Source organism: Embiotoca jacksoni, unplaced genomic scaffold (assembly GCF_022577435.1).
Source record: "Embiotoca jacksoni isolate LCO1_2020_lvr unplaced genomic scaffold, fEmbJac1.0.p SCAF_4, whole genome shotgun sequence".
In the NCBI taxonomy this organism is placed as follows: Eukaryota; Metazoa; Chordata; class Actinopteri; family Embiotocidae; genus Embiotoca; species Embiotoca jacksoni.
The window spans coordinates 24,788,536-24,816,035 of record NW_027185392.1 but is presented as its reverse complement, the minus strand read 5'-3'; the positions used below and the strand labels follow the sequence as shown (position 1 = coordinate 24,816,035).

The following is a 27,500-nucleotide window of genomic DNA, read 5'->3' as shown; positions in this document are numbered from 1 at the left end:
TCTCCCGCCTTCAGGCGTCCATCGACATCCGAGGAACTGCTCCTCACAGGGGCCCCCCTGTCAGGGCTCGGTGTCGGGGCCCCCCTGTCAGGGTTCGGTGTCGGGGCCCCCCTGTCAGGGTTCGGTGTCGGGGCCCCCCTGTCAGGGCTCGGTGTCGGGGCTCCACAGGGCTCGGTGTCGGGGCTCCACAGGGCTCGGTGTCGGGGCCCCACAGGGCTCGGTGTCGGGGCCCCTTCTGTTCTCTCTCTTCAGGCTTCCTCTTGGGTCCATTTTATAAAAACATAACATTTCTTATCACCTCTATGCCGACGATATTCAAATGGACCTTCCCCTCAAATCTGGCTCTGCCTCTAAATTCATGAATGAGCTGCCGGCCGATGTGACAACAGAGATCTCGCCTGTCAGCTGTGACACCGGACAGTCCTTCATCTTGTCCCCATGGCAACACACCCCTTCTGTCTCATAATCACCGCCAACATTATTCATTCTTACTTGAAGCTAAAATACTGAAAACGGTGAACGTCCAAACGGATCACTGGCCGCCGCAGCGCCCCCTGCAGGTCTGTTCACACCGTGCTCCACAGTCAGACATCTTGGAACATTTCAGTCTTCACTGCAGCTGTAAAGGATATCAGCTGAGAGGTCAAAGGTCAGGAAACCCAGATCACTGCGCTCTCGGGGTCCTGTGAAGTCATCGACGTTCTTCCTGTTAGAGAGAGACAGGAGGGTGAGGAGGAAGAGGAGGGTGAGGAGGGTGAGGAGGGTGAGGAGGAAGAGGAGAGTGAGGAGGAAGAGGAGGGTGAGGAGGGTGAGGAGGAAGAGGGTGAGGAGGAAGAGGAGGGTGAGGAGGAAGAGGAGGGTAAGGAGGAAGAGGAGAGTGAGGAGGAGGGTGAGGAGGAAGAGGAGGGTGAGGAGGAAGAGGAGAGTGAGGAGGAGGGTGAGGAGGAAGAGGAGGGTGAGGAGGAAGAGGAGAGTGAGGAGGAAGAGGGTGAGGAGGAAGAGGAGGGTGAGGAGGAAGAGGAGGGTGAGGAGGAAGAGGAGAGTGAGGAGGAGGGTGAGGAGGAAGAGGGTGAGGAGGAAGAGGAGGAAGAGGAGGGTGAGGAGGAAGAGGAGAGTGAGGAGGAAGAGGAGGGTGAGGAGGAGGGTGAGGAGGAAGAGGAGGGTGAGGAGGAAGAGGAGAGTGAGGAGGAAGAGGAGGGTGAGGAGGAGGGTGAGGAGGAAGAGGAGGTAGAGAAGGGTGAGGGGGGGGTCTGTGCGCACTGAACACACACACACACACACACACACACACACACACACACGATGTGAACGTGACCATGTTGAGAACACGTGATGCTCACAGCATGACTTTGGAGACGTGGACGTCCACCGGAACTCGTCTGTCTTTGAACGCCGTGGTGACGAAGCAGCCGAAGGTGAGCGCCGCCATGACGCTCAGGCTGAAGGCGAACAGAGAGTTCGCTCTGGACAGAACCGTGTTCATCTTCACGGTACCGCTGCAGCCACGGGAACCACCGGAACCGCCGGATCTCACGGTACCGCTGCAGCCACGGGAACCACCGGAACCGCCGGATCTCAGACAGACGGCTCGCTGACGGACCGCGGATGTTGTGTTGAACCCGGAATAACAAAGTACACAGCTTCAACACGTACTTCCTGTTCTTGACTTTCAAAATAAACTCGTTTTAAAGCGTCCTCGCCTTCTGTTTATATATATTTGAATAAACTCAATATATATACTGAATAAATTTAATACATATACCGAATATACTCAATATATATACTAAATAAACTGAATATATATATATATATATACTGAATATACTGCTGAATATACTGAATATATATATACTGAATATACTGCTGAATATACTGAATATATATATACTGAATATACTGCTGAATATACTGCTGAATATACAGCCTGTGGGTGTAGTGAAGCTTTGATTGAATTATTTTGTTCCTCTGGTTAAACACCTACCGACCTACCGACCGACCTACCGACCTAAAACACGTGCTGTGGTTTTTGTAAGGAACACCGGCGCGTGCATTGTCGCTCACTTGACACAACCGGAAGTGAATTCAAAAGGAGCGATGAGTAGGCGGAAGTAGTTAATTTTTTTCAATATCTTTATTTGTAAATTATTCAAATAAAACTCAACTTTTCCGAACAATTTGAAACAGAGAATGCCGCCGTACATCACAACCCGTGGACAGGCACAAGTAAGAAAAAACAACCAAATACATAAAAGAGAAGAGTGACTTCTCCAAATGGGTCATGTAGTAGACCTACAACAGGTCAAACTACATCCTAGTACTTATGAAACTCTTCTAATTCTATATTCCACTGAGGAGGAGTGATCAGACCTCTGGGGCAGAGCTACTGGTTGTATAATACAAGATAGAAACTGTTTGAAGAGAATGGATGTAAATCCTCAACAAAGGCTTCTCAGATTTCGGTGGTTATATTAGAGAGAGGATTCACAAAGTTTAGGAAGCTGTGCCATGACATAAGTTTGATTTAAGATTTTAGACATCTCAATTATAGCTGATGGGAAAGCTTTGATAACGTTACCATATTGTTTTTAGTCACATGACCTACATTTTGAACAGAAACATTCGTGATAATAAGTGCATCCACACTATATTCATTTGTCTCTCCAGGTTTTGTAAAATACAGATTTATTCCTCAAAACAAAATCTCTGCAGGTCCATAAGAGTGTAATATTTAAACACAACATGATTACATCCAGTGTGTGTGTGCAGTTACAAAACAAATAAAGGTCTTTTATCTAAAACAAGATGCAGTGACCTCTGAAACATTGCAAACATTCCATCGGAGATAAGAACAACGTTTCTAATAGATGAACTAACGACATATTAGACAGAATTATAAAACCTTTTTCAGGAGTTTTCTTTAAATGTGTTGAAGTGAGTGTCCCACATCGCTCACTCTGCTGCAGACTCACTCCTCGTTTTTCAGCATCACTATGAGGCACAATGTTCCTGATTTTATTCATGTTTTGCAGATGAAAGAAAGCCGTCCAGAGACTATATACGTGTGAGTGAGAGAACATACTCTGGTGTAAAATAACCTCCATGTTCCTGGAGGCCGACACACTGTCATCCAGAGGAGATGCTTTCTGAGGTGTTGAGACAACAATAACTTCAGTTTGTCTGAATTTAGAAGTAGTAATTTACAGGTTATTCAGGTGTTTATGTCTCCATTATGTTTGAAGTAGTGGTGCAATGTAATTAAGTACATTCAGTGTTGTAGTTACAGTTTTGGTGTACTTGTACATTAAGTATTTCCTTGTTATTCTACTCCCATCGTTCTCTACTTTAGAGGCAAATATTGCACTTTGTACTCCACTACATTTATTTTAAAGCTTTAGTTACTCCATATTTTACATATTTATATTATTAATATGAAATATAAATCAACTAATAACTTATTCAGTGTGTGAATTAGCTCCTGCTGCAACATTAAACTGTTGCACACATGAATGCATCAATGAGTTTAATCCAATAATGTAATAGATGTGACCACTGGACTACAAGTACATTTTGATGTTGATACTTTTCTACTTTTACAACCCCGTTTCCAAAACAGTTGGGACGCTGTGTAAAATGTATAATGGAACAAAGACAAATCAAATGTTGAAACTGAGAAATTTTATTCTTTTATGATAAATATCTGCTTATTTTGAATTTGATGGCAGCAACACGTCTCCAAAAAGTTGGGACATGATCAACAAAAGATGGAAAAGTTGTGTAATGCTAAAATAAAAAAAACACCTGGTGGAACATCTGACAACTAACCAGGTTACCATGGCAACAGATCAGTAACATGATTGGGTATAAAAGATGATTTCAGAGAGACAGAGTCTCTCAGCAGTGAAGATGGGGAGAGGTTCACCACTCTGAAAGACTGTGTTGGAAAATAGTTCAACAATCTAAGAATAATGTTCCTCAATGTAAAACTACAAAGAATTAGTGGATTTCATCGTCTACAGTTCATAATATCATTAAAAGATTCAGAGAATCTGGAGAAATCTCTGAACACAAGGGACAAGGCTGGAAACCAATATTGGATGGTGGTGATCTTCGGGCCCTCAGGCAGCACTGCATTAAAAACACACTATTCTGGAGTGGAAATCACTGCATGGGCTCAGGAACACTTGTGAAAACCATCATCTGTGAACACAGTTCATCGCTGCGTCCACAAATGATGTTAAAACTCTCCAAAGAAGAAACCAGATAGAAACATGATCCAGAAACACCGCCGCCTTCTCTGGACCGAGATCATTGACGATGGACTGAGGTGAAGTGGACAACTGTCCTGAGGTCTGATGGATCACAATCTGAGATTCTGTTTGGAAATCATGGACGCTGCATCCTCCAGGTTAAAGAGGAGAGGGACCATCCAGCTTGTTATCAGCTCAGTTCTAAAGCCAGCATCTGTGATGGTACAGGGATACATTAGTGCACATGGCATGGGTAGCTTGAACATTTGGAAGGAAGCATTAATGCTGAATGATATATTCAGGTTTTGGAGCAACATATGCTGCCATCCAGACAACGTCTCTTTCAGGTTTCACAGCAGGTTAAATTCATTGCATTTAAAACAAGTGTATTACACATTTAACTGAATGCACCAAAACATTCAAACTGAGGAGGTTATATGAATTAATCTCTGTTATTCTATGGAACATGAAACTGAGACTGAAGCTGCCACACTGAGGCTTAATTTAAGAAGCTGCATTCAGGAGCTTCAGTTTATTCAGCAGCTGCTGCTTCACTTACACTGCTGTGTTTGGTTGGGAGAATATGTCTGTCTGTCTGTCTGTCTCCCTGTCTGTCTGTCTGTCTCCCTGTCTGTCTCCCTGTCTGTGTTTCTGTCTGTCTCCCTGTCTGTCTGTCTGTCTGTCTCCCTGTCTGTCTGTCTGTGTTTCTGTCTGTCTGTCTGTCTGTCTGTCTGTCTGTCTGTCTGTCTCCCTGTCTGTCTGTCTGTCTCCCTGTCTCCCTGTCTGTCTGTCTGTCTGTCTCCCTATCTGTCTGTGTTTCTGTCTGTCTCCCGGTCTGTCTGTGTTTCTGTCTGTCTCCCTGTCTGTCTCCCTGTCTGTGTTTCTGTCTGTCTGTCTGTCTGTGTTTCTGTCTGTCTGTCTGTCTGTCTGTCTGTCTGTCTGTCATTCTGTCTGTCTGTCTCCCTGTCTGTCTCCCTGTCTGTCTGTCTGTGTTTCTGTCTGTCTCCCTGTCTGTCTGTCTCCCTGTCTGTCTGTCTGTCTGTCTCCCTGTCTGTCTGTCATTCTGTCTGTCTCCCTGTCTGTCTGTCTGTCTGTGTTTCTGTCTGTCTCCCTGTCTGTCTGTCTGTCTCCCTGTCTGTGTTTCTGTCTGTCTGTCTGTCTGTCTGTCTGTGTTTCTGTCTGTCTCCCTGTCTGTCTCCCTGTCTGTGTTTCTGTCTGTCTCCCTGTCTGTCTGTCTGTCTCCCTGTCTGTCTGTCATTCTGTGTTTCTGTCTGTCTGTCTGTCTGTCTGTCTGTCTGTCTGTCTGTCTCCCTGTCTGTCTGTCTGTCATTCTGTCTGTCTGTCTCCCTGTCTGTCTCCCTGTCTGTCTGTGTTTCTGTCTGTCTGTCTGTCTCCCTGTCTGTCTCCCTGTCTGTGTTTCTGTCTGTCTGTCTGTCTGTCTCCCTGTCTGTCTGTCTGTCTGTCTGTCTGTCTGTCTGTCTCCCTGTCTGTCTGTCTGTGTTTCTGTCTGTCTCCCTGTCTGTCTGTGTTTCTGTCTGTCTGTCTGTCTCCCTGTCTGTGTTTCTATCTGTCTCCCTGTCTGTCTGTCTGTGTTTCTGTCTGTCTGTCTGTCTGTCTGTCTGTCTCCCTGTCTGTCTGTCTGTCTGTCTGTGTTTCTGTCTGTTTGTCTGTCTGTCTCCCTGTCTGTCTGTCTCCCTGTCTGTGTTTCTGTCTGTCTCCCTGTCTGTCTGTCTGTCTGTGTTTCTGTCTGTCTCCCTGTCTGTCTCCCTGTCTCCCTGTCTGTCTGTCTCCCTGTCTGTCTGTGTTTCTGTCTGTCTGTCTGTCTGTCTGTCTGTCTGTCTGTGTTTCTGTCTGTCTCCCTGTCTGTGTTTCTGTCTGTCTGTCTGTCTGTCTGTCTGTCTGTGTTTCTGTCTGTCTCCCTGTCTGTCTGTCTGTGTTTCTGTCTGTCTCCCTGTCTGTCTGTCTGTCTGTCTGTCTGTTTGTCTCCCTGTCTGTCTGTCTGTCTCCCTGTCTGTGTTTCTGTCTGTCTCCCTGTCTGTCTGTCTGTCATTCTGTCTGTCTGTCTGTCTGTCTGTCTGTCTCCCTGTCTGTCTGTCTGTCTGTCTGTCTGTCTGTCTGTCTGTCATTCTGTCTGTCTGTCTCCCTGTCTGTCTGTCTGTCTGTCTCCCTGTCTGTCTCCCTGTCTCCCTGTCTGTCTGTGTTTCTGTCTGTCTCCCTGTCTGTCTGTGTTTCTGTCTGTCTGTCTGTCTGTCTCCCTGTCTGTCTCCCTGTCTGTCTGTGTTTCTGTCTGTCTCCCTGTCTGTCTGTGTTTCTGTCTGTCTGTCTGTCTGTCTGTCTGTCTGTCTGTCTGTGTTTCTGTCTGTCTCCCTGTCTGTCTGTCTCCCTGTCTGTCTGTCATTCTGTCTGTCTCCCTGTCTGTCTGTCTGTCTGTGTTTCTGTCTGTCTGTCTCCCTGTCTGTGTTTCTGTCTGTCTGTCTGTCTGTCTCCCTGTGTTTCTGTCTGTCTGTCTCCCTGTCTGTCTGTCTGTCTGTCATTCTGTCTGTCTGTCTCCCTGTCTGTCTGTCTGTCATTCTGTCTGTCTGTCTCCCTGTCATTCTGTCTGTCTGTCTGTCTGTCTGTGTTTCTGTCTGTCTCCCTGTCTGTCTGTGTTTCTGTCTGTCTTTCTGTCTGTCTGTCTGTCTCCCTGTCTGTCTCCCTGTCTGTCTGTCTGTCTGTCATTCTGTCTGTCTGTCTGTCTGTCTGTCTGTCTCCCTGTCTGTGTTTCTGTCTGTCTGTCTGTCTGTCTGTCTGTGTTTCTGTCTGTCTCCCTGTCTGTCTGTCTGTCTGTCTCCCTGTCTGTCTGTCTGTCATTCTGTCTGTCTGTCTCCCTGTCTGTCTGTCTGTCATTCTGTCTGTCTGTCTCCCTGTCTGTCTCCCTGTCTGTCTCCCTGTCATTCTGTCTGTCTGTCTCCCTGTCTCCCTGTCTGTCTGTCTGTCTCCCTGTCTGTCTCCCTGTCTGTCTGTGTTTCTGTCTGTCTCCCTGTCTGTCTGTGTTTCTGTCTGTCTCCCTGTCTGTCTGTCTGTCTGTCTGTCTCCCTGTCTGTCTGTCTGTGTTTCTGTCTGTCTGTCTGTCTGTCTGTCTGTCTGTCTGTCTGTCTGTCTGTCTGTCTCCCTGTCTGTCTGTCTGTCTGTCTGTCTCCCTGTCTGTCTGTCTGTCTGTCTCCCTATCTGTCTGTGTTTCTGTCTGTCTCCCGGTCTGTCTGTGTTTCTGTCTGTCTCCCTGTCTGTCTCCCTGTCTGTGTTTCTGTCTGTCTGTCTGTCTGTGTTTCTGTCTGTCTGTCTGTCTGTCTGTCTGTCTGTCTGTCTGTCTGTCTGTCTGTCATTCTGTCTGTCTGTCTCCCTGTCTGTCTCCCTGTCTGTCTGTCTGTGTTTCTGTCTGTCTCCCTGTCTGTCTGTCTCCCTGTCTGTCTGTCTGTCTGTCTCCCTGTCTGTCTGTCATTCTGTCTGTCTCCCTGTCTGTCTGTCTGTCTGTGTTTCTGTCTGTCTCCCTGTCTGTCTGTCTGTCTCCCTGTCTGTGTTTCTGTCTGTCTGTCTGTCTGTCTGTCTGTGTTTCTGTCTGTCTCCCTGTCTGTCTCCCTGTCTGTGTTTCTGTCTGTCTCCCTGTCTGTCTGTCTGTCTCCCTGTCTGTCTGTCATTCTGTGTTTCTGTCTGTCTGTCTGTCTGTCTGTCTGTCTGTCTGTCTGTCTCCCTGTCTGTCTGTCTGTCATTCTGTCTGTCTGTCTCCCTGTCTGTCTCCCTGTCTGTCTGTGTTTCTGTCTGTCTGTCTGTCTCCCTGTCTGTCTCCCTGTCTGTGTTTCTGTCTGTCTGTCTGTCTGTCTCCCTGTCTGTCTGTCTGTCTGTCTGTCTGTCTGTCTGTCTGTCTCCCTGTCTGTCTGTCTGTGTTTCTGTCTGTCTCCCTGTCTGTCTGTGTTTCTGTCTGTCTGTCTGTCTCCCTGTCTGTGTTTCTATCTGTCTCCCTGTCTGTCTGTCTGTGTTTCTGTCTGTCTGTCTGTCTGTCTGTCTGTCTCCCTGTCTGTCTGTCTGTCTGTCTGTGTTTCTGTCTGTTTGTCTGTCTGTCTCCCTGTCTGTCTGTCTCCCTGTCTGTGTTTCTGTCTGTCTCCCTGTCTGTCTGTCTGTCTGTGTTTCTGTCTGTCTCCCTGTCTGTCTCCCTGTCTCCCTGTCTGTCTGTCTCCCTGTCTGTCTGTGTTTCTGTCTGTCTGTCTGTCTGTCTGTCTGTCTGTCTGTGTTTCTGTCTGTCTCCCTGTCTGTGTTTCTGTCTGTCTGTCTGTCTGTCTGTCTGTCTGTGTTTCTGTCTGTCTCCCTGTCTGTCTGTCTGTGTTTCTGTCTGTCTCCCTGTCTGTCTGTCTGTCTGTCTGTCTGTTTGTCTCCCTGTCTGTCTGTCTGTCTCCCTGTCTGTGTTTCTGTCTGTCTCCCTGTCTGTCTGTCTGTCATTCTGTCTGTCTGTCTGTCTGTCTGTCTGTCTCCCTGTCTGTCTCCCTGTCTGTCTCCCTGTCTGTCTGTCTGTCTGTCTGTCTGTCTGTCTGTCTGTCATTCTGTCTGTCTGTCTCCCTGTCTGTCTGTCTGTCTGTCTCCCTGTCTGTCTCCCTGTCTCCCTGTCTGTCTGTGTTTCTGTCTGTCTCCCTGTCTGTCTGTGTTTCTGTCTGTCTGTCTGTCTGTCTGTCTGTCTGTCTGTCTGTCTCCCTGTCTGTCTCCCTGTCTGTCTGTGTTTCTGTCTGTCTCCCTGTCTGTCTGTGTTTCTGTCTGTCTGTCTGTCTGTCTGTCTGTCTGTCTGTGTTTCTGTCTGTCTCCCTGTCTGTCTGTCTCCCTGTCTGTCTGTCATTCTGTCTGTCTCCCTGTCTGTCTGTCTGTCTGTGTTTCTGTCTGTCTGTCTCCCTGTCTGTGTTTCTGTCTGTCTGTCTGTCTGTCTCCCTGTGTTTCTGTCTGTCTGTCTCCCTGTCTGTCTGTCTGTCTGTCATTCTGTCTGTCTGTCTCCCTGTCTGTCTGTCTGTCATTCTGTCTGTCTGTCTCCCTGTCATTCTGTCTGTCTGTCTGTCTGTCTGTGTTTCTGTCTGTCTCCCTGTCTGTCTGTGTTTCTGTCTGTCTTTCTGTCTGTCTGTCTGTCTCCCTGTCTGTCTCCCTGTCTGTCTGTCTGTCTGTCATTCTGTCTGTCTGTCTGTCTGTCTGTCTGTCTCCCTGTCTGTGTTTCTGTCTGTCTGTCTGTCTGTCTGTCTGTGTTTCTGTCTGTCTCCCTGTCTGTCTGTCTGTCTGTCTCCCTGTCTGTCTGTCTGTCATTCTGTCTGTCTGTCTCCCTGTCTGTCTGTCTGTCATTCTGTCTGTCTGTCTCCCTGTCTGTCTCCCTGTCTGTCTCCCTGTCATTCTGTCTGTCTGTCTCCCTGTCTCCCTGTCTGTCTGTCTGTCTCCCTGTCTGTCTCCCTGTCTGTCTGTGTTTCTGTCTGTCTCCCTGTCTGTCTGTGTTTCTGTCTGTCTGTCTGTCTCCCTGTCTGTCTCCCTGTCTGTCTGTCTGTCTGTCATTCTGTCTGTCTGTCTGTCTGTCTGTCTGTCTGTCTGTGTTTCTGTCTGTTTGTCTGTCTGTCTGTCTGTCTGTCTGTCTGTCTGTCATTCTGTCTGTCTCCCTGTCTGTCTCCCTGTCTCCCTGTCTGTCTGTCTCCCTGTCTGTCTGTGTTTCTGTCTGTCTCCCTGTCTGTCTCCCTGTCTGTGTTTCTGTCTGTCTGTCTGTCTGTCTGTGTTTCTGTCTGTCTCCCTGTCTGTCTCCCTGTCTCCCTGTCTGTGTTTCTGTCTGTCTCCCTGTCTCCCTGTCTGTCATTCTGTCTGTCTGTCTGTCTGCCTCCCTGTCTGTGTTTCTGTCTGCCTCCCTGTCTGTGTTTCTGTCTGTCTCCCTGTCTGTCATTCTGTCTGTCTGTCTGTCTGTCTCCCTGTCTGTCTGTGTTTCTGTCTCCCTGTCTGTCTCCCTGTCTGTGTTTCTGTCTGTCTGTCTGTCTGTCTGTCTGTCTGTCTGTCTGTCTGTCTGTCTGTCTGTCTGTCTGTCTCCCTGTCTGTCTCCCTGTCTGTCTGTCTGTGTTTCTGTCTGTCTCCCTGTCTGTCTGTCATTCTGTCTGTCTCCCTGTCTGTCTGTCTGTCTGTCTGTCTGTGTTTCTGTCTGTCTGTCTCCCTGTCTGTGTTTCTGTCTGTCTGTCTGTGTTTCTGTCTGTCTGTCTCCCTGTCTGTCTGTCTGTCTGTCTGTCATTCTGTCTGTCTGTCTCCCTGTCTGTCTGTGTTTCTGTCTGTTTGTCTGTCTGTCTCCCTGTCTGTGTTTCTGTCTGTCTGTCTGTCTGTCTGTCTGTGTTTCTGTCTGTCTCCCTGTCTGTCTGTCTCCCTGTCTGTGTTTCTGTCTGTCTGTCTCCCTGTCTGTCTGTCTGTGTTTTTGTCTGTTTGTCTGTCTGTCTCCCTGTCTGTGTTTCTGTCTGTCTGTCTGTCTGTCTGTCTGTCTGTCTGTGTTTCTGTCTGTCTGTCTGTCTGTCTCCCTGTCTGTCTGTCTCCCTGTCTGTCTGTGTTTCTGTCTGTCTGTCTGTCTGTCTGTCTGTGTTTCTGTCTGTCTGTGTTTCTGTCTGTCTCCCTGTCTGTCTCCCTGTTTGTCTCCCTGTCTGTCTGTGTTTCTGTCTGTCTCCCTGTCTGTCTCCCTGTCTGTCTGTCTGTCTCCCTGTCTCCCTGTCTGTCTCCCTGTGTTTCTGTCTGTCTCCCTGTCTGTCTCCCTGTGTTTCTGTCTGTCTCCCTGTCTCCCTGTCTGTCTCCCTGTGTTTCTGTCTGTCTCCCTGTCTCCCTGTCTGTCTCCCTGTCTCCCTGTCTGTCTCCCTGTCTGTCTCCCTGTCTGTCTCCCTGTGTTTCTGTCTGTCTCCCTGTCTCCCTGTCTGTCTCCCTGTGTTTCTGTCTGTCCCTCTGGTCCAGCTCCTAAAGACATTCCCCACCTCACTCCCGGCAGTCTATAAATATCTCTGCTCCACACATGGACGCGCACGTGAGAGTGTCACGTGGTTCGAACACAACAACAACAAAGGCCTTCAGCCAATCGGAGCAGTCCCAGCACTGACTCCTCCCCCTCGCGCTCGGCTTCCTCGCGCTCCTTGCAACCGGTGCAGTGCACTTTCAACGGAGAGCGCGTGAGGCTGAGCCGCAGGAACATGCCAGAGGTATCGACCGGAGCTCCGGAGGTGTCCCGGAAGAGAGGTGCAGAGCCGGGCCCGCTCCTCAAGCACGCCCCGGAGAGGAAGAGGGCCTGCTGGGGGATCCTGACGAGCCAAGGTCGGTGGAGCTTGTTTACTCTGCGGGATGAACCAGCTGCTGGTCCTGCTGGGATGTCTGACATCTGATCCTGGGGCCCCTCGTTCATGGTCCCATGTTTACAACAGTCCTGCTCCGTGCCGGGACTCCGGTCTCGGTGCGGTCCCAGATGGGGTTCTGCTGGAACCGGACAGGTGCTGCAGCTGCTTGTGTCTGGACCACATCCACACAGGTTCATGTCCGCGTGACAGCAGAGACCGTGACAGGCCGACTCGACCTCTCAGCTGTTGTCACGGAGTGGGGGGTGGACATCTGTATTTGAAGGGTTGTCATGGTCCTTTAAATGTGTTTCTGCAGAAATAAATCAGGTCTCAGTGACCTCAGTGACCTCAGCGAGGCTTCCCTGGGAGTTGGATCTGCAGTAGATGGGTTGAAACTCATTTTCTGCTTTAAATATATTTATATTAGTTGTGAACACAGAACAGGTTTAACATGTAGAGTCAAGAGGATAAGGACTCCGGTTTTCAGATATAAAGCAGGATATGAACACATCTAAACATCAGATACAGCACCTGCAGCAAATGCTTGTGTCTGGGGTCAAAGGTCACTGTGACCTTACAAAACCCGTTTGTGGCCAGAACTCCAGAATTCAAACGCCAAAGCTGATAAAACTTCAAACGGTCATCAAACAGGATAAACTGTGATGACGTTTTATCCCCAAAGGTCTAAGGTGACATCAGGTGTCTGTCCCAACCGGCAACCAGTGGTGATGTCATCAACCATCAGTGATGTCATCATCCATCAGTGATGTCGTCGTTGGTTGGTTTGTGAACGTTATGAATCCTCCAGTTCAGATTCTGTCCGTCACCATCTTGTTAGTTCGGAGCGGTTTGGAGCAGGAAGTGACCATATTTGGACGAGCTGCGGGAGGAGTCAATTAAACAGACACGCCCCCAAAAACAGGTCTTCTTGAATCTTCTTTTCTAATGAATGAGGGATTATTTTCAGATGGACCTCCAGAAAACTAATAAGAAGGAGTGACTTTAGCTAACAACACCGAGATAACTGATGGACACATTTTATTCACTTTGGATTTGATGAGAGAAGTTGAATGGGAGTCTATGGAGCCGGAGGCTTTTTGGAGCCGACCTCTAGTGGCACTCGCTGGTATTGCAGCTGAAGACACTTCTGGATCGGAATCATTTTACAGACCTGAAGCTACGAACTCTTTTATATCCAGTCTGTAGTTTTATATCCAGTCTGTGTTTTATATCCAGTCAGTAGTTTTATATCCAGTCTGTAGTTTTATATCCAGTCTGTGGTTTTATATCCAGTCTGTGGTTTTATATCCAGTCTGTGGTTGTATATCCAGTCTGTAGTTTTATATCCAGTCTGTAGTTTTATATCCAGTCTGTGGTTGTATATCCAGTCTGTAGTTTTATATCCAGTCTGTGGTTTTATATCCAGTCTGTGGTTGTATATCCAGTCTGTAGTTTTATATCCAGTCTGTAGTTTTATATCCAGTCTGTGGTTTTATATCCAGTCTGTGGTTGTATATCCAGTCTGTAGTTTTATATCCAGTCTGTGGTTTTATATCCAGTCTGTGGTTGTATATCCAGTCTGTAGTTTTATATCCAGTCTGTAGTTTTATATCCAGTCTGTGGTTGTATATCCAGTCTGTAGTTTTATATCCAGTCTGTGGTTTTATATCCAGTCTGTGGTTGTATATCCAGTCTGTAGTTTTATATCCAGTCTGTAGTTTTATATCCAGTCTGTGGTTTTATATCCAGTCTGTGGTTGTATATCCAGTCTGTAGTTTTATATCCAGTCTGTAGTTTTATAGCCAGTCTGTAGTTTTATATCCAGTTTGTTTTATATCTAGTCTGTAGTTTTATATCTAGTCTGTAGTATTATATCCAGTCTGTAGTTTTATATCCAGTCTGTTTTATATCCAGTCTGTGGTTGTATATCCAGTCTGTAGTTTTATATCCAGTCTGTGGTTGTATATCCAGTCTGTAGTTTTATATCCAGTCTGTGGTTTTATATCCAGTCTGTGGTTGTATATCCAGTCTGTAGTTTTATATCCAGTCTGTAGTTTTATATCCAGTCTGTGGTTTTATATCCAGTCTGTGGTTGTATATCCAGTCTGTAGTTTTATATCCAGTCTGTAGTTTTATAGCCAGTCTGTAGTTTTATATCCAGTTTGTTTTATATCTAGTCTGTAGTTTTATATCTAGTCTGTAGTATTATATCCAGTCTGTAGTTTTATATCCAGTCTGTTTTATATCCAGTCTGTGGTTGTATATCCAGTCTGTAGTTTTATAGCCAGTCTGTAGTTTTATATCCAGTCTGTGGTTGTATATCCAGTCTGTAGTTTTATATCCAGTCTGTAGTTTTATATCCAGTCTGTAGTTTTATATCCAGTCTGTAGTTTTATGTCCAGTCTGTTTTATATCCAGTCTGTGGTTTTATATCCAGTCTGTAGTATTATATCCAGTCTGTAGTTTTATATCCAGTCTGTTTTATATCCAGTCTGTGGTTGTATATCCAGTCTGTAGTTTTATAGCCAGTCTGTAGTTTTATATCCAGTCTGTGGTTTTATATCCAGTCTGTGGTTGTATATCCAGTCTGTAGTATTATATCCAGTCTGTAGTTTTATATCCAGTCTGTGGTTTTATATCCAGTCTGTGGTTTTATATCCAGTCTGTGGTTGTATATCCAGTCTGTAGTTTTATAGCCAGTCTGTAGTTTTATATCCAGTCTGTGGTTTTATATCCAGTCTGTGGTTGTATATCCAGTCTGTAGTTTTATATCCAGTCTGTAGTTTTATATCCAGTCTGTGGTTTTATATCCAGTCTGTGGTTGTATATCCAGTCTGTAGTTTTATATCCAGTCTGTAGTTTTATATCCAGTCTGTGGTTGTATATCCAGTCTGTAGTTTTATATCCAGTCTGTGGTTTTATATCCAGTCTGTGGTTGTATATCCAGTCTGTAGTTTTATATCCAGTCTGTAGTTTTATATCCAGTCTGTGGTTTTATATCCAGTCTGTGGTTGTATATCCAGTCTGTAGTTTTATATCCAGTCTGTAGTTTTATAGCCAGTCTGTAGTTTTATATCCAGTTTGTTTTATATCTAGTCTGTAGTTTTATATCTAGTCTGTAGTATTATATCCAGTCTGTAGTTTTATATCCAGTCTGTTTTATATCCAGTCTGTGGTTGTATATCCAGTCTGTAGTTTTATAGCCAGTCTGTAGTTTTATATCCAGTCTGTGGTTGTATATCCAGTCTGTAGTTTTATAGCCAGTCTGTAGTTTTATATCCAGTCTGTTTTATATCCAGTCTGTGGTTGTATATCCAGTCTGTAGTTTTATATCCAGTCTGTTTTATATCCAGTCTGTGGTTGTATATCCAGTCTGTGGTTTTATATCCAGTCTGTGGTTTTATATCCAGTCTGTGGTTGTATATCCAGTCTGTAGTTTTATAGCCAGTCTGTAGTTTTATATCCAGTCTGTTTTATATCCAGTCTGTGGTTGTATATCCAGTCTGTAGTTTTATAGGCAGTCTGTAGTTTTATATCCAGTCTGTGGTTTTATATCCAGTCTGTGGTTTTATATCCAGTCTGTAGTATTATATCCAGTCTGTGGTTTTATATCCAGTCTGTGGTTGTATATCCAGTCTGTAGTTTTATAGCCAGTCTGTAGTTTTATATCCAGTCTGTTTTATATCCAGTCTGTGGTTGTATATCCAGTCTGTAGTTTTATAGCCAGTCTGTAGTTTTATATCCAGTCTGTGGTTGTATATCCAGTCTGTAGTTTTATATCCAGTCTGTAGTTTTATATCCAGTCTGTAGTTTTATGTCCAGTCTGTTTTATATCCAGTCTGTGGTTTTATATCCAGTCTGTAGTATTATATCCAGTCTGTAGTTTTATATCCAGTCTGTTTTATATCCAGTCTGTGGTTGTATATCCAGTCTGTAGTTTTATAGCCAGTCTGTAGTTTTATATCCAGTCTGTGGTTTTATATCCAGTCTGTGGTTGTATATCCAGTCTGTAGTATTATATCCAGTCTGTAGTTTTATATCCAGTCTGTGGTTTTATATCCAGTCTGTGGTTTTATATCCAGTCTGTGGTTGTATATCCAGTCTGTAGTTTTATAGCCAGTCTGTAGTTTTATATCCAGTCTGTGGTTTTATATCCAGTCTGTGGTTTTATATCCAGTCTGTGGTTGTATATCCAGTCTGTAGTTTTATATCCAGTCTGTAGTTTTATATCCAGTCTGTGGTTTTATATCCAGTCTGTGGTTGTATATCCAGTCTGTAGTTTTATATCCAGTCTGTGGTTTTATATCCAGTCTGTGGTTGTATATCCAGTCTGTAGTTTTATATCCAGTCTGTAGTTTTATAGCCAGTCTGTAGTTTTATATCCAGTTTGTTTTATATCTAGTCTGTAGTTTTATATCTAGTCTGTAGTATTATATCCAGTCTGTAGTTTTATATCCAGTCTGTTTTATATCCAGTCTGTGGTTGTATATCCAGTCTGTAGTTTTATAGCCAGTCTGTAGTTTTATATCCAGTCTGTGGTTGTATATCCAGTCTGTAGTTTTATAGCCAGTCTGTAGTTTTATATCCAGTCTGTTTTATATCCAGTCTGTGGTTGTATATCCAGTCTGTAGTTTTATATCCAGTCTGTTTTATATCCAGTCTGTGGTTGTATATCCAGTCTGTGGTTTTATATCCAGTCTGTGGTTTTATATCCAGTCTGTGGTTGTATATCCAGTCTGTAGTTTTATAGCCAGTCTGTAGTTTTATATCCAGTCTGTTTTATATCCAGTCTGTGGTTGTATATCCAGTCTGTAGTTTTATAGGCAGTCTGTAGTTTTATATCCAGTCTGTGGTTTTATATCCAGTCTGTGGTTTTATATCCAGTCTGTAGTATTATATCCAGTCTGTGGTTTTATATCCAGTCTGTGGTTGTATATCCAGTCTGTAGTTTTATAGCCAGTCTGTAGTTTTATATCCAGTCTGTTTTATATCCAGTCTGTGGTTGTATATCCAGTCTGTAGTTTTATAGCCAGTCTGTAGTTTTATATCCAGTCTGTGGTTGTATATCCAGTCTGTAGTTTTATATCCAGTCTGTAGTTTTATATCCAGTCTGTAGTTTTATGTCCAGTCTGTTTTATATCCAGTCTGTGGTTTTATATCCAGTCTGTAGTATTATATCCAGTCTGTAGTTTTATATCCAGTCTGTTTTATATCCAGTCTGTGGTTGTATATCCAGTCTGTAGTTTTATATCCAGTCTGTGGTTTTATATCCAGTCTGTGGTTGTATATCCAGTCTGTAGTATTATATCCAGTCTGTAGTTTTATATCCAGTCTGTGGTTTTATATCCAGTCTGTGGTTTTATATCCAGTCTGTGGTTGTATATCCAGTCTGTAGTTTTATAGCCAGTCTGTAGTTTTATATCCAGTCTGTGGTTTTATATCCAGTCTGTGGTTTTATATCCAGTCTGTGGTTGTATATCCAGTCTGTAGTTTTATATCCAGTCTGTAGTTTTATATCCAGTCTGTGGTTTTATATCCAGTCTGTGGTTGTATATCCAGTCTGTAGTTTTATATCCAGTCTGTGGTTGTATATCCAGTCTGTAGTTTTATATCCAGTCTGTGGTTTTATATCCAGTCTGTGGTTGTATATCCAGTCTGTAGTTTTATATCCAGTCTGTAGTTTTATAGCCAGTCTGTAGTTTTATATCCAGTTTGTTTTATATCTAGTCTGTAGTTTTATATCTAGTCTGTAGTATTATATCCAGTCTGTAGTTTTATATCCAGTCTGTTTTATATCCAGTCTGTGGTTGTATATCCAGTCTGTAGTTTTATAGCCAGTCTGTAGTTTTATATCCAGTCTGTGGTTGTATATCCAGTCTGTAGTTTTATATCCAGTCTGTTTTATATCCAGTCTGTGGTTGTATATCCAGTCTGTAGTTTTATATCCAGTCTGTTTTATATCCAGTCTGTGGTTTTATATCCAGTCTGTGGTTGTATATCCAGTCTGTAGTTTTATAGCCAGTCTGTAGTTTTATATCCAGTCTGTGGTTTTATATCCAGTCTGTGGTTTTATATCCAGTCTGTGGTTGTATATCCAGTCTGTAGTATTATATCCAGTCTGTGGTTTTATATCCAGTCTGTGGTTGTATATCCAGTCTGTAGTTTTATAGCCAGTCTGTAGTTTTATATCCAGTCTGTAGTTTTATATCCAGTCTGTTTTATATCCAGTCTGTGGTTGTATATCCAGTCTGTAGTTTTATATCCAGTCTGTTTTATATCCAGTCTGTGGTTGTATATCCAGTCTGTAGTTTTATAGCCAGTCTGTAGTTTTATATCCAGTCTGTGGTTTTATATCCAGTCTGTGGTTTTATATCCAGTCTGTGGTTGTATATCCAGTCTGTAGTATTATATCCAGTCTGTGGTTTTATATCCAGTCTGTGGTTGTATATCCAGTCTGTAGTTTTATAGCCAGTCTGTAGTTTTATATCCAGTCTGTTTTATATCCAGTCTGTGGTTGTATATCCAGTCTGTAGTTTTATAGCCAGTCTGTAGTTTTATATCCAGTCTGTGGTTGTATATCCAGTCTGTAGTTTTATAGCCAGTCTGTAGTTTTATATCCAGTCTGTGGTTTTATATCCAGTCTGTGGTTGTATATCCAGTCTGTAGTATTATATCCAGTCTGTAGTTTTATATCCAGTCTGTGGTTTTATATCCAGTCTGTGGTTGTATATCCAGTCTGTAGTTTTATATCCAGTCTGTAGTTTTATATCCAGTCTGTGGTTTTATATCCAGTCTGTGGTTGTATATCCAGTCTGTAGTTTTATATCCAGTCTGTAGTTTTATATCCAGTCTGTAGTTTTATATCCAGTCTGTGGTTGTATATCCAGTCTGTAGTTTTATATCCAGTCTGTGGTTTTATATCCAGTCTGTAGTTTTATATCCAGTCTGGTTTTATATCCAGTCTGTAGTTTTATATCCAGTCTGTAGTTTTATATCCAGTCTGTTTTATATCCAGTCTGTTTTATATCCAGTCTGTAGTTTTATATTTAGTCTGTAGTTTTATATCCAGTCTGTAGTTTTATATCCAGTCTGTAGTTTTATATCCAGTCTGTGGTTTTATATCCAGTCTGTAGTTTTATATCCAGTCTGTAGTTTTATAGCCAGTCTGTAGTTTTATATCCAGTCTGTGGTTTTATATCCAGTCTGTTTTATATCCAGTCTGTAGTTTTATATTTAGTCTGTAGTTTTATATCCAGTCTGTGGTTTTATATCCAGTCTGTAGTTGTATATCCAGTCTGTAGTTTTATATCCAGTCTGTAGTTTTATAGCCAGTCTGTAGTTTTATATCCAGTCTGTGGTTGTATATCCAGTCTGTTTTATATCCAGTCTGTAGTTTTATATTTAGTCTGTAGTTTTATATCCAGTCTGTGGTTTTATATCCAGTCTGTAGTATTATATCCAGTCTGTAGTTTTATATCCAGTCTGTGGTTGTATATCCAGTCTGTAGTTTTATATCCAGTCTGTGGTTGTATATCCAGTCTGTAGTTTTATAGCCAGTCTGTAGTTTTATATCCAGTCTGTGGTTTTATATCCAGTCTGTAGTTTTATATCCAGTCTGTAGTTTTATATTTAGTCTGTAGTTTTATATCCAGTCTGTAGTTTTATATCCAGTCTGTAGTTTTATATCCAGTCTGTGGTTGTATATCCAGTCTGTAGTTTTATATCCAGTCTGTGGTTTTATATCCAGTCTGTAGTTTTATATCCAGTCTGTGGTTTTATATCCAGTCTGTAGTTTTATATCCAGTCTGTTTTATATCCAGTCTGTAGTTTTATATCCAGTCTGTAGTTTTATATCCAGTCTGTGGTTTTATATCCAGTCTGTAGTTTTATATCCAGTCTGTAGTTTTATAGCCAGTCTGTAGTTTTATATCCAGTCTGTGGTTTTATATCCAGTCTGTTTTATATCCAGTCTGTAGTTTTATATTTAGTCTGTAGTTTTATATCCAGTCTGTGGTTTTATATCCAGTCTGTAGTTGTATATCCAGTCTGTGGTTGTATATCCAGTCTGGACTCTGACGTGTCCAACATGGCTGCCGGGCTGCACCGTCCACAGGAGGTCGGGGACAGAGACGATGTCCCGCCTGTTTCTGTCTCTGACTGCTCCCAGCAGATCAGAACACTGTAAAGCCTGTTTGTCATGGTGAGTTGTGAGGAAGCTCGTTATTTATAGTCCTGCCAGTGTGCAGCGGGGTGAGAGCAGCTGGTTGGATCCTCACTGGGAGCACGAGCAGAAGCTGTGGAGGTCCTCTCGCCGCCCTCCACATGTCCTACATCTACCGGTGGCTGGACGTGCCGTGGGGGGACGGAGACATGGGTACGTTGGAGAGGACGCCGTGTTTCGTGGGTCTCCGATGCAGTGCAGCTATTTGTGCTGCAGCAGCTGAGGAAGCTCTCAGCTCTAAATATAACGGAGGCTGAGGTGCTGCTCTCAGATCAGATCTGGGGAGCACCAAGTTTACACAGGAAACTGATTTCAGTCAGAAAATCCTGCTGAAAACAGCTTCTCTGTGAGTTGGTTTGTTTTGATCACAGTTACATTAAAGGTGGAGACAGAACTGTGTTGGTTCTGCTGAAGTGGTGGGAGTCCATACGGTCTGCTTTAAAAACTTCAGCGATGAACAAACATCGCTGGTTAATTATTACCTCACAGGTTCATCTGGAGAAAAAGAGTCTGCAGTCATTTAATGGATTTATTTAGTTATTACCATGGACATGGAGCAAAGGTGTCCAGCCGGTGTCCTTTCACTCTGCACACCTGCAGCACACCTGCTCTACTTCACCTTAAATCATTCACCCAGCTCTATTTATTTACACTGACTCTTTCTGTTGACTTTATTTATTTAGGTTAACCCAATTTATTGATGTTGATTTAGTTGACGTTGACACTATTTATATTGACCTGACTTATATACATACAGTGGGTACGGAAAGTATTCAGACCCCTTTAAATGTTTCACTTTTGTTTCATTGCAGCCATTTTCTAAAATCAAAAAAGTTCATTTTATTTCTCATTAATGTACACTCAGCACCCCATCTTGACAGAAAAAAACAGAAATGTAGAAATTTGTGCAAATTTATTAAAAAAGAAAAACTGAAATATCACATGGTCATAAGTATTCAGACCCTTTGCTCAGTATTGAGTAGAAGCACCCTTTTGAGCTCGTACAGCCATGAGTCTTCTTGGGAATGATGCAACAAGCTTTTCACACCTGGATTTGGGGATCCTCTGCCATTCTTCCTTGCAGATCCTCTCCAGTTCCGTCAGGTTGGATGGTGAACGTTGGTGGACAGCCATTTTCAGGTCTCTCCAGAGATGCTCAATCGGGTTTAGGTCAGGGCTCTGGCTGGGCCAGTCAAGAATGGTCACAGAGTTGTTCCGAAGCCACTCCTTTGTTATTTTAGCTGTGTGCTTAGGGTCATTGTCTTGTTGGAAGGTGAACCTTCGGCCCAGTCTGAGGTCCAGAGCACTCTGGAAGAGGTTTTCTTCCAGGATATCTCTGTACTTGGCCGCATTCATCTTTCCTTCAATTGCAACCAGTCGTCCTGTCCCTGCAGCTGAAAAACAACCCCATAGCATGATGCTGCCACCACCATGTTTCACTGTTGGGATTGTATTGGGCAGGTGATGAGCAGTGCCTGGTTTTCTCCACACATACCGCTTACAATTAACGCCAAAAAGTTCAATCTTGGTCTCATCAGACCAGAGAATCTTATTTCTCATAGTCTGGGAGTCCTTCATGTGTTTTTTGGCAAACTCTATGCGGGCTTTCATATGTCTTGCACTGAGGAGAGGCTTCCGTCGGGCCACTCTGCCGTAAAGCCCCGACTGGTGGAGGGCTGCAGTGATAGTTGACTTTGTGGAACTTTCTCCCATCTCCCTACTGCATCTCTGGAGCTCAGCCACAGTGATCTTTGGGTTCTTCTTTACCTCTCTCACCAAGGCTCTTCTCCCACGATTGCTCAGTTTGGCTGGACGGCCAGGTCTAGGAAGAGTTCTGGTCGTCCCAAACTTCTTCCATTTAAGGATTATGGAGGCCACTGTGCTCTTAGGAACCTTGAGTGCTGCAGAAATTATTTTGTAACCTTGGCCAGATCTGTGCCTTGCCACAATTCTGTCTCTGAGCTCCTTGGACAGTTCCTTCGACCTCATGATTCTCATTTGCTCTGACATGCACTGTGAGCTGTAAGGTCTTATATAGACAGGTGTGTGCCTTTCCTAATCAAGTCCAATCAGTTTAATTAAACACAGCTGGACTCCAATGAAGGAGTAGAACCATCTCAAGGAGGATCAGAAGAAATGGACAGCATGTGAGTTAAATATGAGTGTCACAGCAAAGGGTCTGAATACTTATGACCATGTGATATTTCAGGTTTTCTTTTTTAATAAATTTGCACAAATTTCTACATTTCTGTTTTTTTCTGTCAAGATGGGGTGCTGAGTGTACATTAATGAGAAATAAAATGAACTTTTTTGATTTTAGCAAATGGCTGCAATGAAACAAAGAGTGAAAAATGTAAAGGGGTCTGAATACTTTCCGTACCCACTGTATGATGACATTTATATTTTACTTTCAGTTTCTGTGCAGCTGTGAAACTACCAGGTCATTCCACTTGGTAAGGGTGTGTGTGTGTGTGTGTGTGTGTGTGTGTGTGTGTGTGTGTTTTTTGTGCAGGGTCCTGGGCGGATCGTTCTCCTCTCCATGAAGCAGCTTCTCAGGGTCGACTGCTCGCCCTACGCACTCTGCTGGCCCAGGTAACACTACACGCACACACACACTCTCTCACACACACACTCACTCACACTCGCTCACACTCGCTCACTCACACACACACACACACACACACACACACACACACACGGCCGTGTGCAGCTTAAAGAAATGAAATCAGTGTGTGTGCTCTACTTTCTCAGGAAGATCACGCCAACATCGTGACCATCGATCACGTGACGCCGCTCCATGAGGCCTGCCTGTCAGGACATGTGGCGTGTGTCAGAGCGTTGATAAATGCTGGAGCTAATGTAAGTATTGTTAGCTTGGTTCAGTGTGTGTGTGTGTGTGTGTCCTGACTGTTTGTACCGCTCACACCCGGCTGTGTTTCCAGGTGAACGCTGCCTCCATCGATGGCGTCACTCCTCTGTATAACTGCTGTGCCTCGGGGAGCGTCGGCTGCACGGAGCTGCTGCTGCAGAACGGAGCGCACACACACACATCGCACACACACTTCCCCTCCGCTTTGCATGAAGCCTGCAAGAGAGGTAAATACACCCGGCAGGACGCAGCGTGGTTGGTCAGGCTGTCCGGTGACATCTCTGGAGGTGTTTCTGGAACGCAGCTCAGCTCTGTGACGTTTACAGCTCAGGTCGGAGTCACAGACTGCTGAACCCTGGTAACACTGCTGCTCTGTGAGGGACAGGTGAAATAAATACACGCGTGTGTGTGTGTGTGTGTGTGTGCCTGTGTGTGTGTGTGTGCGCCTGTGTGTGTGCCTGTGTGTGTGTGTCTCTGTCTGTCTGTGTGTGTGTCTGTCTGTGTGTGTGTGTCTCTGTCTCTGTGTGTGTGTGTGTGTGTGTGTGTGTGTGTCTCTGTCTGTCTGTGTGTGTGTGTGTGTGTCTGTCTGTGTGTGTGTGTGTGTGTGTGTGTGTGTGTGTGTCTCTGTCTGTCTGTGTGTGTGTGTGTGTGTGTGTGTGTGTGTGTGTCTGTCTGTGTGTGTGTGTGTGCAGGTAACAGCCAGTGTGTGGAGTCCCTGCTGTCCCACGGAGCAGATCCAGACTACGAGGTGTCCCACCTGGGCTCCCCTCTCTACGTGAGCTGTGAGCACGGTCACACGTCCTGCTCCAAGGTGCTGCTCCTCAGAGGTGGGTCTCATCGATGAGCACATTCAGCCATGACTCCCTCTCCAGGTGTTTCCTCCCGGGTCTCTGCTCCGGCTCATCCAGCACTCCTGAGCGGTGTTGGCCCGTTAGCTGTTAAAATGAAGCCATGCTTCACCTCCCATCACAGGTTGTGGCTGTAAATGGTGAGTGTCTGTAATAATCTGCCCCCCCCCCCCGTCCAGGAGCCAGTGTTAACGAAGGCAGAGGAGGTGGCAGCCCCCTGCATGCAGCCGTCACACAGGACAGTGCCGATCAGGTGTCCCTGTTGCTTGACTACGGAGCTGACGTCAACCTCCGAGACGGCAACAACCAGCGGCCCGTGGAGCTGGCGCCCCCTGGTGGGAAAACACAGCAGCTGCTGCTGGCGTTTGAAGGTACTGCAACATGTTCGCCTGCACTGACTGCCAGTACTGATGCATGCAGCCACCAGCTGAGCTCGTGTCTGTTTCAGGTTCTCCCAGGAGTCTCTGCCAGCTGTGTCGTCTCCAGATCAGGAGTCTGATCGGGAGATCCCGACTGTCGCTGCTGCCTCTGCTGCCGCTGCCCTCGCTGCTCACACACTACCTGGAGCACACGGAGGGCGCCGTGTTTCCTTAACCCTTCACGTTCACGTGTTTTAACCACACCTCATGCTGACATATCATCACCATGGTTTAAACTGAGTGAAGGAGTTACTGCAACATCATGAAGATGGATTACATCATACTTTGCCTTTATTGGCACCACGTCTCCTTATTTTAAATGTCTCAGTCCCTCCAGGAAGTCTGTATAATTCATGCAAATTCACCAACCATTCCACTGATTCTTCCAAAATAAAGTTCCTCAATAGAAGCTCTGCTGAAAGCACAAAGTAAACCTTTCAAAATAAAACACACTTCATCAACAAAACTAACTAGTCAGCAGCTCCAGCTCCTCCTCTTCCTCCTCCTCCTCCTCCTCATCATCATCATCGTTACAAACCACTCCCCGGTTAACTGAAAAAAACAACAGTAAGTAAAGGGGTCAGTCTGATGGTACGGTGCGTTAAATGAGTTCATGTTCAGCCTTCCACTTTGTAAACCTTTGTAAACACACGAGTGTTGTTTAAAAAGTCTGTATTAGTCAGACGCTCTGCTCTCCAAACATCACCAGGGTTTCTAACTTTGAGCCTCAGGATGTTGACAAAATAAGAAAAGATGAGGACTAAAATATGTCCAGCTGTGATGTGCACTATATTTATTACTACCACAGGAATCATTATATACGACTACACATCCAAATCATCTGTTTTTTTCACCTAGACTTGCAGTTTTTGCCATTTGCAGGAATTTTACAGCTTTTAAAAAATTAAAATAAAACTGCTAAAATTGCATCCCAATGTTTCAAAGAAAAGCTAAATTTGAAGTGTTTTTGATCACGAGTCCCAGAAAAAACCTAAATCCTGGAGGGACAGGAGGGTTTTCCTGATTGTCTGATCTGACAACAGAAACTATCGATGTTGGTTCAGCACAATGTCTTCTTTTTGTGAATATTGGGATGTAATTTGCACTTGAAAGTCTTCCGTCTGTGCGTACCTGTTTGTTCAGATTACTACAGTTGAATGTGTTGGACTGCTGTTTGTGGATCCGTGTGTGCTTCCTTCAGTTATCTGACGTCATAGAGGTGTTTGCTGTACTCACCTGGACTCACCTGGACTCACCTGTCTCACCCGGACTCACCTGGACTCACCTGGACTCACCTGGACTCACCTGTCTCACCCGGACTCACCTGGACTCACCTGGACTCACCTGTCTCACCCGGACTCACCTGGACTCACCTGTCTCACCTGGACTCACCTGTCTCACCTGGACTCACCTGTCTCACCCGGACTCACCTGTCTCACCTGGACTCACCTGTCTCACCTGGACTCACCTGTCTCACCCGGACTCACCTGTCTCACCCGGACTCACCTGGACTCACCTGTCTCACCCGGACTCACCTGGACTCACCTGGACTCACCCGGACTCACCCGGACTCACCCGGACTCACCTGGACTCACCTGGACTCACCTGTACTCACCTGTCTCACCTGTACCCACCTGTCTCACCTGGACTCACCTGGACTCACCTGTCTCACCTGGACTCACCTGTCTCACCCGGACTCACCTGGACTCACCTGTCTCACCCGGACTCACCTGTCTCACCCGGACTCACCCGGACTCACCTGTCTCACCCGGACTCACCTGGACTCACCTGTCTCACCCGGACTCACCTGGACTCACCTGGACTCACCTGGACTCACCCGGACTCACCCGGACTCACCCGGACTCACCTGGACTCACCTGGACTCACCTGTCTCACCTGTACCCACCTGTCTCACCTGGACTCATCTGTCTCACCTGGACTCACCTGTCTCACCTGTACTCACCTGGACTCACCTGGTCTCACCCGGACTCACCTGTCTCACCTGGACACACCTGGACTCACCTGTCTCACCTGTCTCACCTGGACTCACCTGTCTCACCTGTGATCCCTCCACTTTGTGTTGAACCCACAATCAATCATGTCTGCATGCTGTCTGGTTTCAGGTGTCCTCTGCCTCGTTTGTATTAAAGCTGTTGACGTGTCACGTGTTCCTGTGAGGAGGTCTGATATCTGCACACCTGTGTGACGTGGCAGGAAGACAAAGAGCCGCTGTCCTGTTAACAATCACCTGCCCGACAGGTGGAGTTAGAAAAACGTGTTTGTCTTCCTGCAACCGGTCACACCGGCACCCCGCTGACACTCCGCGGCACGAGCTCCCCGACACAGCTGGGCTCTCTGCGGACGGTCTGTCCCGTGTCTGTCCGGTCTGTCCCGTGTCTGTCCGGTCTGTCCCGTGTCTGTCCGGTCTGTCCCGTGTCCGTCCCGTGTCCGTCCGGTCTGTCCCGTGTCCGTCCGGCAGGGCAGCGCCACACCGCGGGGGGGCAGCTCCACCGGAGGAGGAGCGGGAGACAACCGTCAGGAAGGAGACGGGGACAGGAGCAGGGGGACATCCTTCCCGCCACACGGACACCGAGCGGAGGTCGTTGAGTTTCTGACCAGCCGGTTAACTTCCGCCAGCAGAGCTAACGACCTGCTAGCTGCCCTGCTAACGTGCTAGCCTAGCCTAGCTGCCGGCAGCCGGGAAGAGCCGCCGACATGAGGCTGAAAGTGGGATTTATTCTGCGCACTTTGCTCTTCATTGGGACGTTCCTGGGTCTGGTGGTGCTCTGGTCCTCTCTGTCGCCGAAAGCCGGCGACGACAACCCGTTCGGGAAAAAGGTGAGTTGACCACAGTGAGCCGGAAGTGTGCGGCGGAGGAATCAGCGTTAGCACGGTTAGCATCCCGCGGGCTAACGCGTCAGGAGGGGAGGGGGGGAGGTGGGGGAGGGGGGCAGCACCCCACCTGATCGGACGGGCCGGGCCCAGGACCCTTCAGCCCTGTTTCAACAGTGGTTGTCATGGAGACCGTCTGCCTCCTCATCGGAGCAGATCCAGGATCCTTCAGGGCGGGACGTCCCGCGGCGTCAGGGAAGTCAAACATCTGTGGTCATGTTGAGCAGCTGTCAGTCACCATCACAGATGTGACAGCTGGTCTGATGGAACCTGGAGAACATTAACAAGAACAAACCGGAGGACAGATCTCCAGGTGCTGCTCACGACAGGAACCAGATGTCTGACCGCTGAAATCAAGTTATCTCGTTCTGATCTGAACACGTCATGTTCAGTCACATGCTGCCTCCGGCTGTCCGTCATCTGTCATCTGTCACCCGTCATCTGTCATCTGTCATCCGTCATCAGGCCTCCGTCTGTTTGTCTGGATCCTCCCAGTCTGATGACTCCTTGTTTGAAACCACACGGTGAAGATCTGGCTTCACCTGTGATGACGCAACATGGGTGGTGTGTGTGTGGGTGGGGGGGGATGTGGGTGTGGTGTGGGGTGTGTGTGTGTGTGTGTGCGTGTGTGTGTGTGTGTGGTGTGGGTGTGTGTGGGTGTGGTGTGGGG

General features: G+C 45.8%; 3 protein-coding genes across 6 annotated transcripts in view; 2 read left to right on the top strand and 1 right to left on the bottom strand.

The window, feature by feature from the left end:
• The window catches only part of spcs3 (signal peptidase complex subunit 3), a 3,986-nt gene extending 2,352 nt beyond the window's left edge, over window positions 1-1,634 (bottom strand). The window contains exons 1-2 of the mRNA XM_069168058.1: window positions 1,341-1,634; window positions 633-706 (exon numbers count right to left, since the gene is read on the bottom strand). Of these exons, the coding sequence (XP_069024159.1) occupies window positions 633-706; window positions 1,341-1,483 (217 nt within the window). The 5' untranslated portion in view covers window positions 1,484-1,634. The remainder of the gene's footprint in view (window positions 1-632; window positions 707-1,340) is intronic.
• Window positions 1,635-11,395: 9,761 nt separating this feature from the next.
• Window positions 11,396-25,053, top strand: LOC138209672 (ankyrin repeat and SOCS box protein 5-like). Of its 2 annotated transcripts, none has more exons than XM_069168408.1 (7): window positions 11,396-11,561; window positions 22,315-22,394; window positions 22,554-22,661; window positions 22,745-22,898; window positions 23,364-23,498; window positions 23,699-23,890; window positions 23,968-25,053. In XM_069168408.1, exons 1-7 carry the CDS (start codon window positions 11,441-11,443, stop codon window positions 24,111-24,113), a joined length of 936 nt encoding a protein of 311 aa, XP_069024509.1. In that variant the 5' UTR covers window positions 11,396-11,440; the 3' UTR covers window positions 24,114-25,053. The 2 variants fall into 2 exon arrangements, with proteins under 2 accessions (XP_069024509.1, XP_069024510.1); XM_069168409.1 differs by lacking the exon at window positions 11,396-11,561 and adding an exon at window positions 19,462-19,955.
• Window positions 25,054-26,196: 1,143 nt separating this feature from the next.
• galnt7 (UDP-N-acetyl-alpha-D-galactosamine: polypeptide N-acetylgalactosaminyltransferase 7) overlaps window positions 26,197-27,500 on the top strand; it is a 16,953-nt gene continuing 15,649 nt past the window's right edge. For all 3 annotated transcript variants that reach the window (XM_069168406.1, XM_069168405.1, XM_069168404.1), the window contains exon 1: window positions 26,197-26,776. In XM_069168406.1, coding sequence (XP_069024507.1) covers window positions 26,654-26,776 — 123 coding nt within the window. In that variant the 5' untranslated portion in view covers window positions 26,197-26,653. The remainder of the gene's footprint in view (window positions 26,777-27,500) is intronic.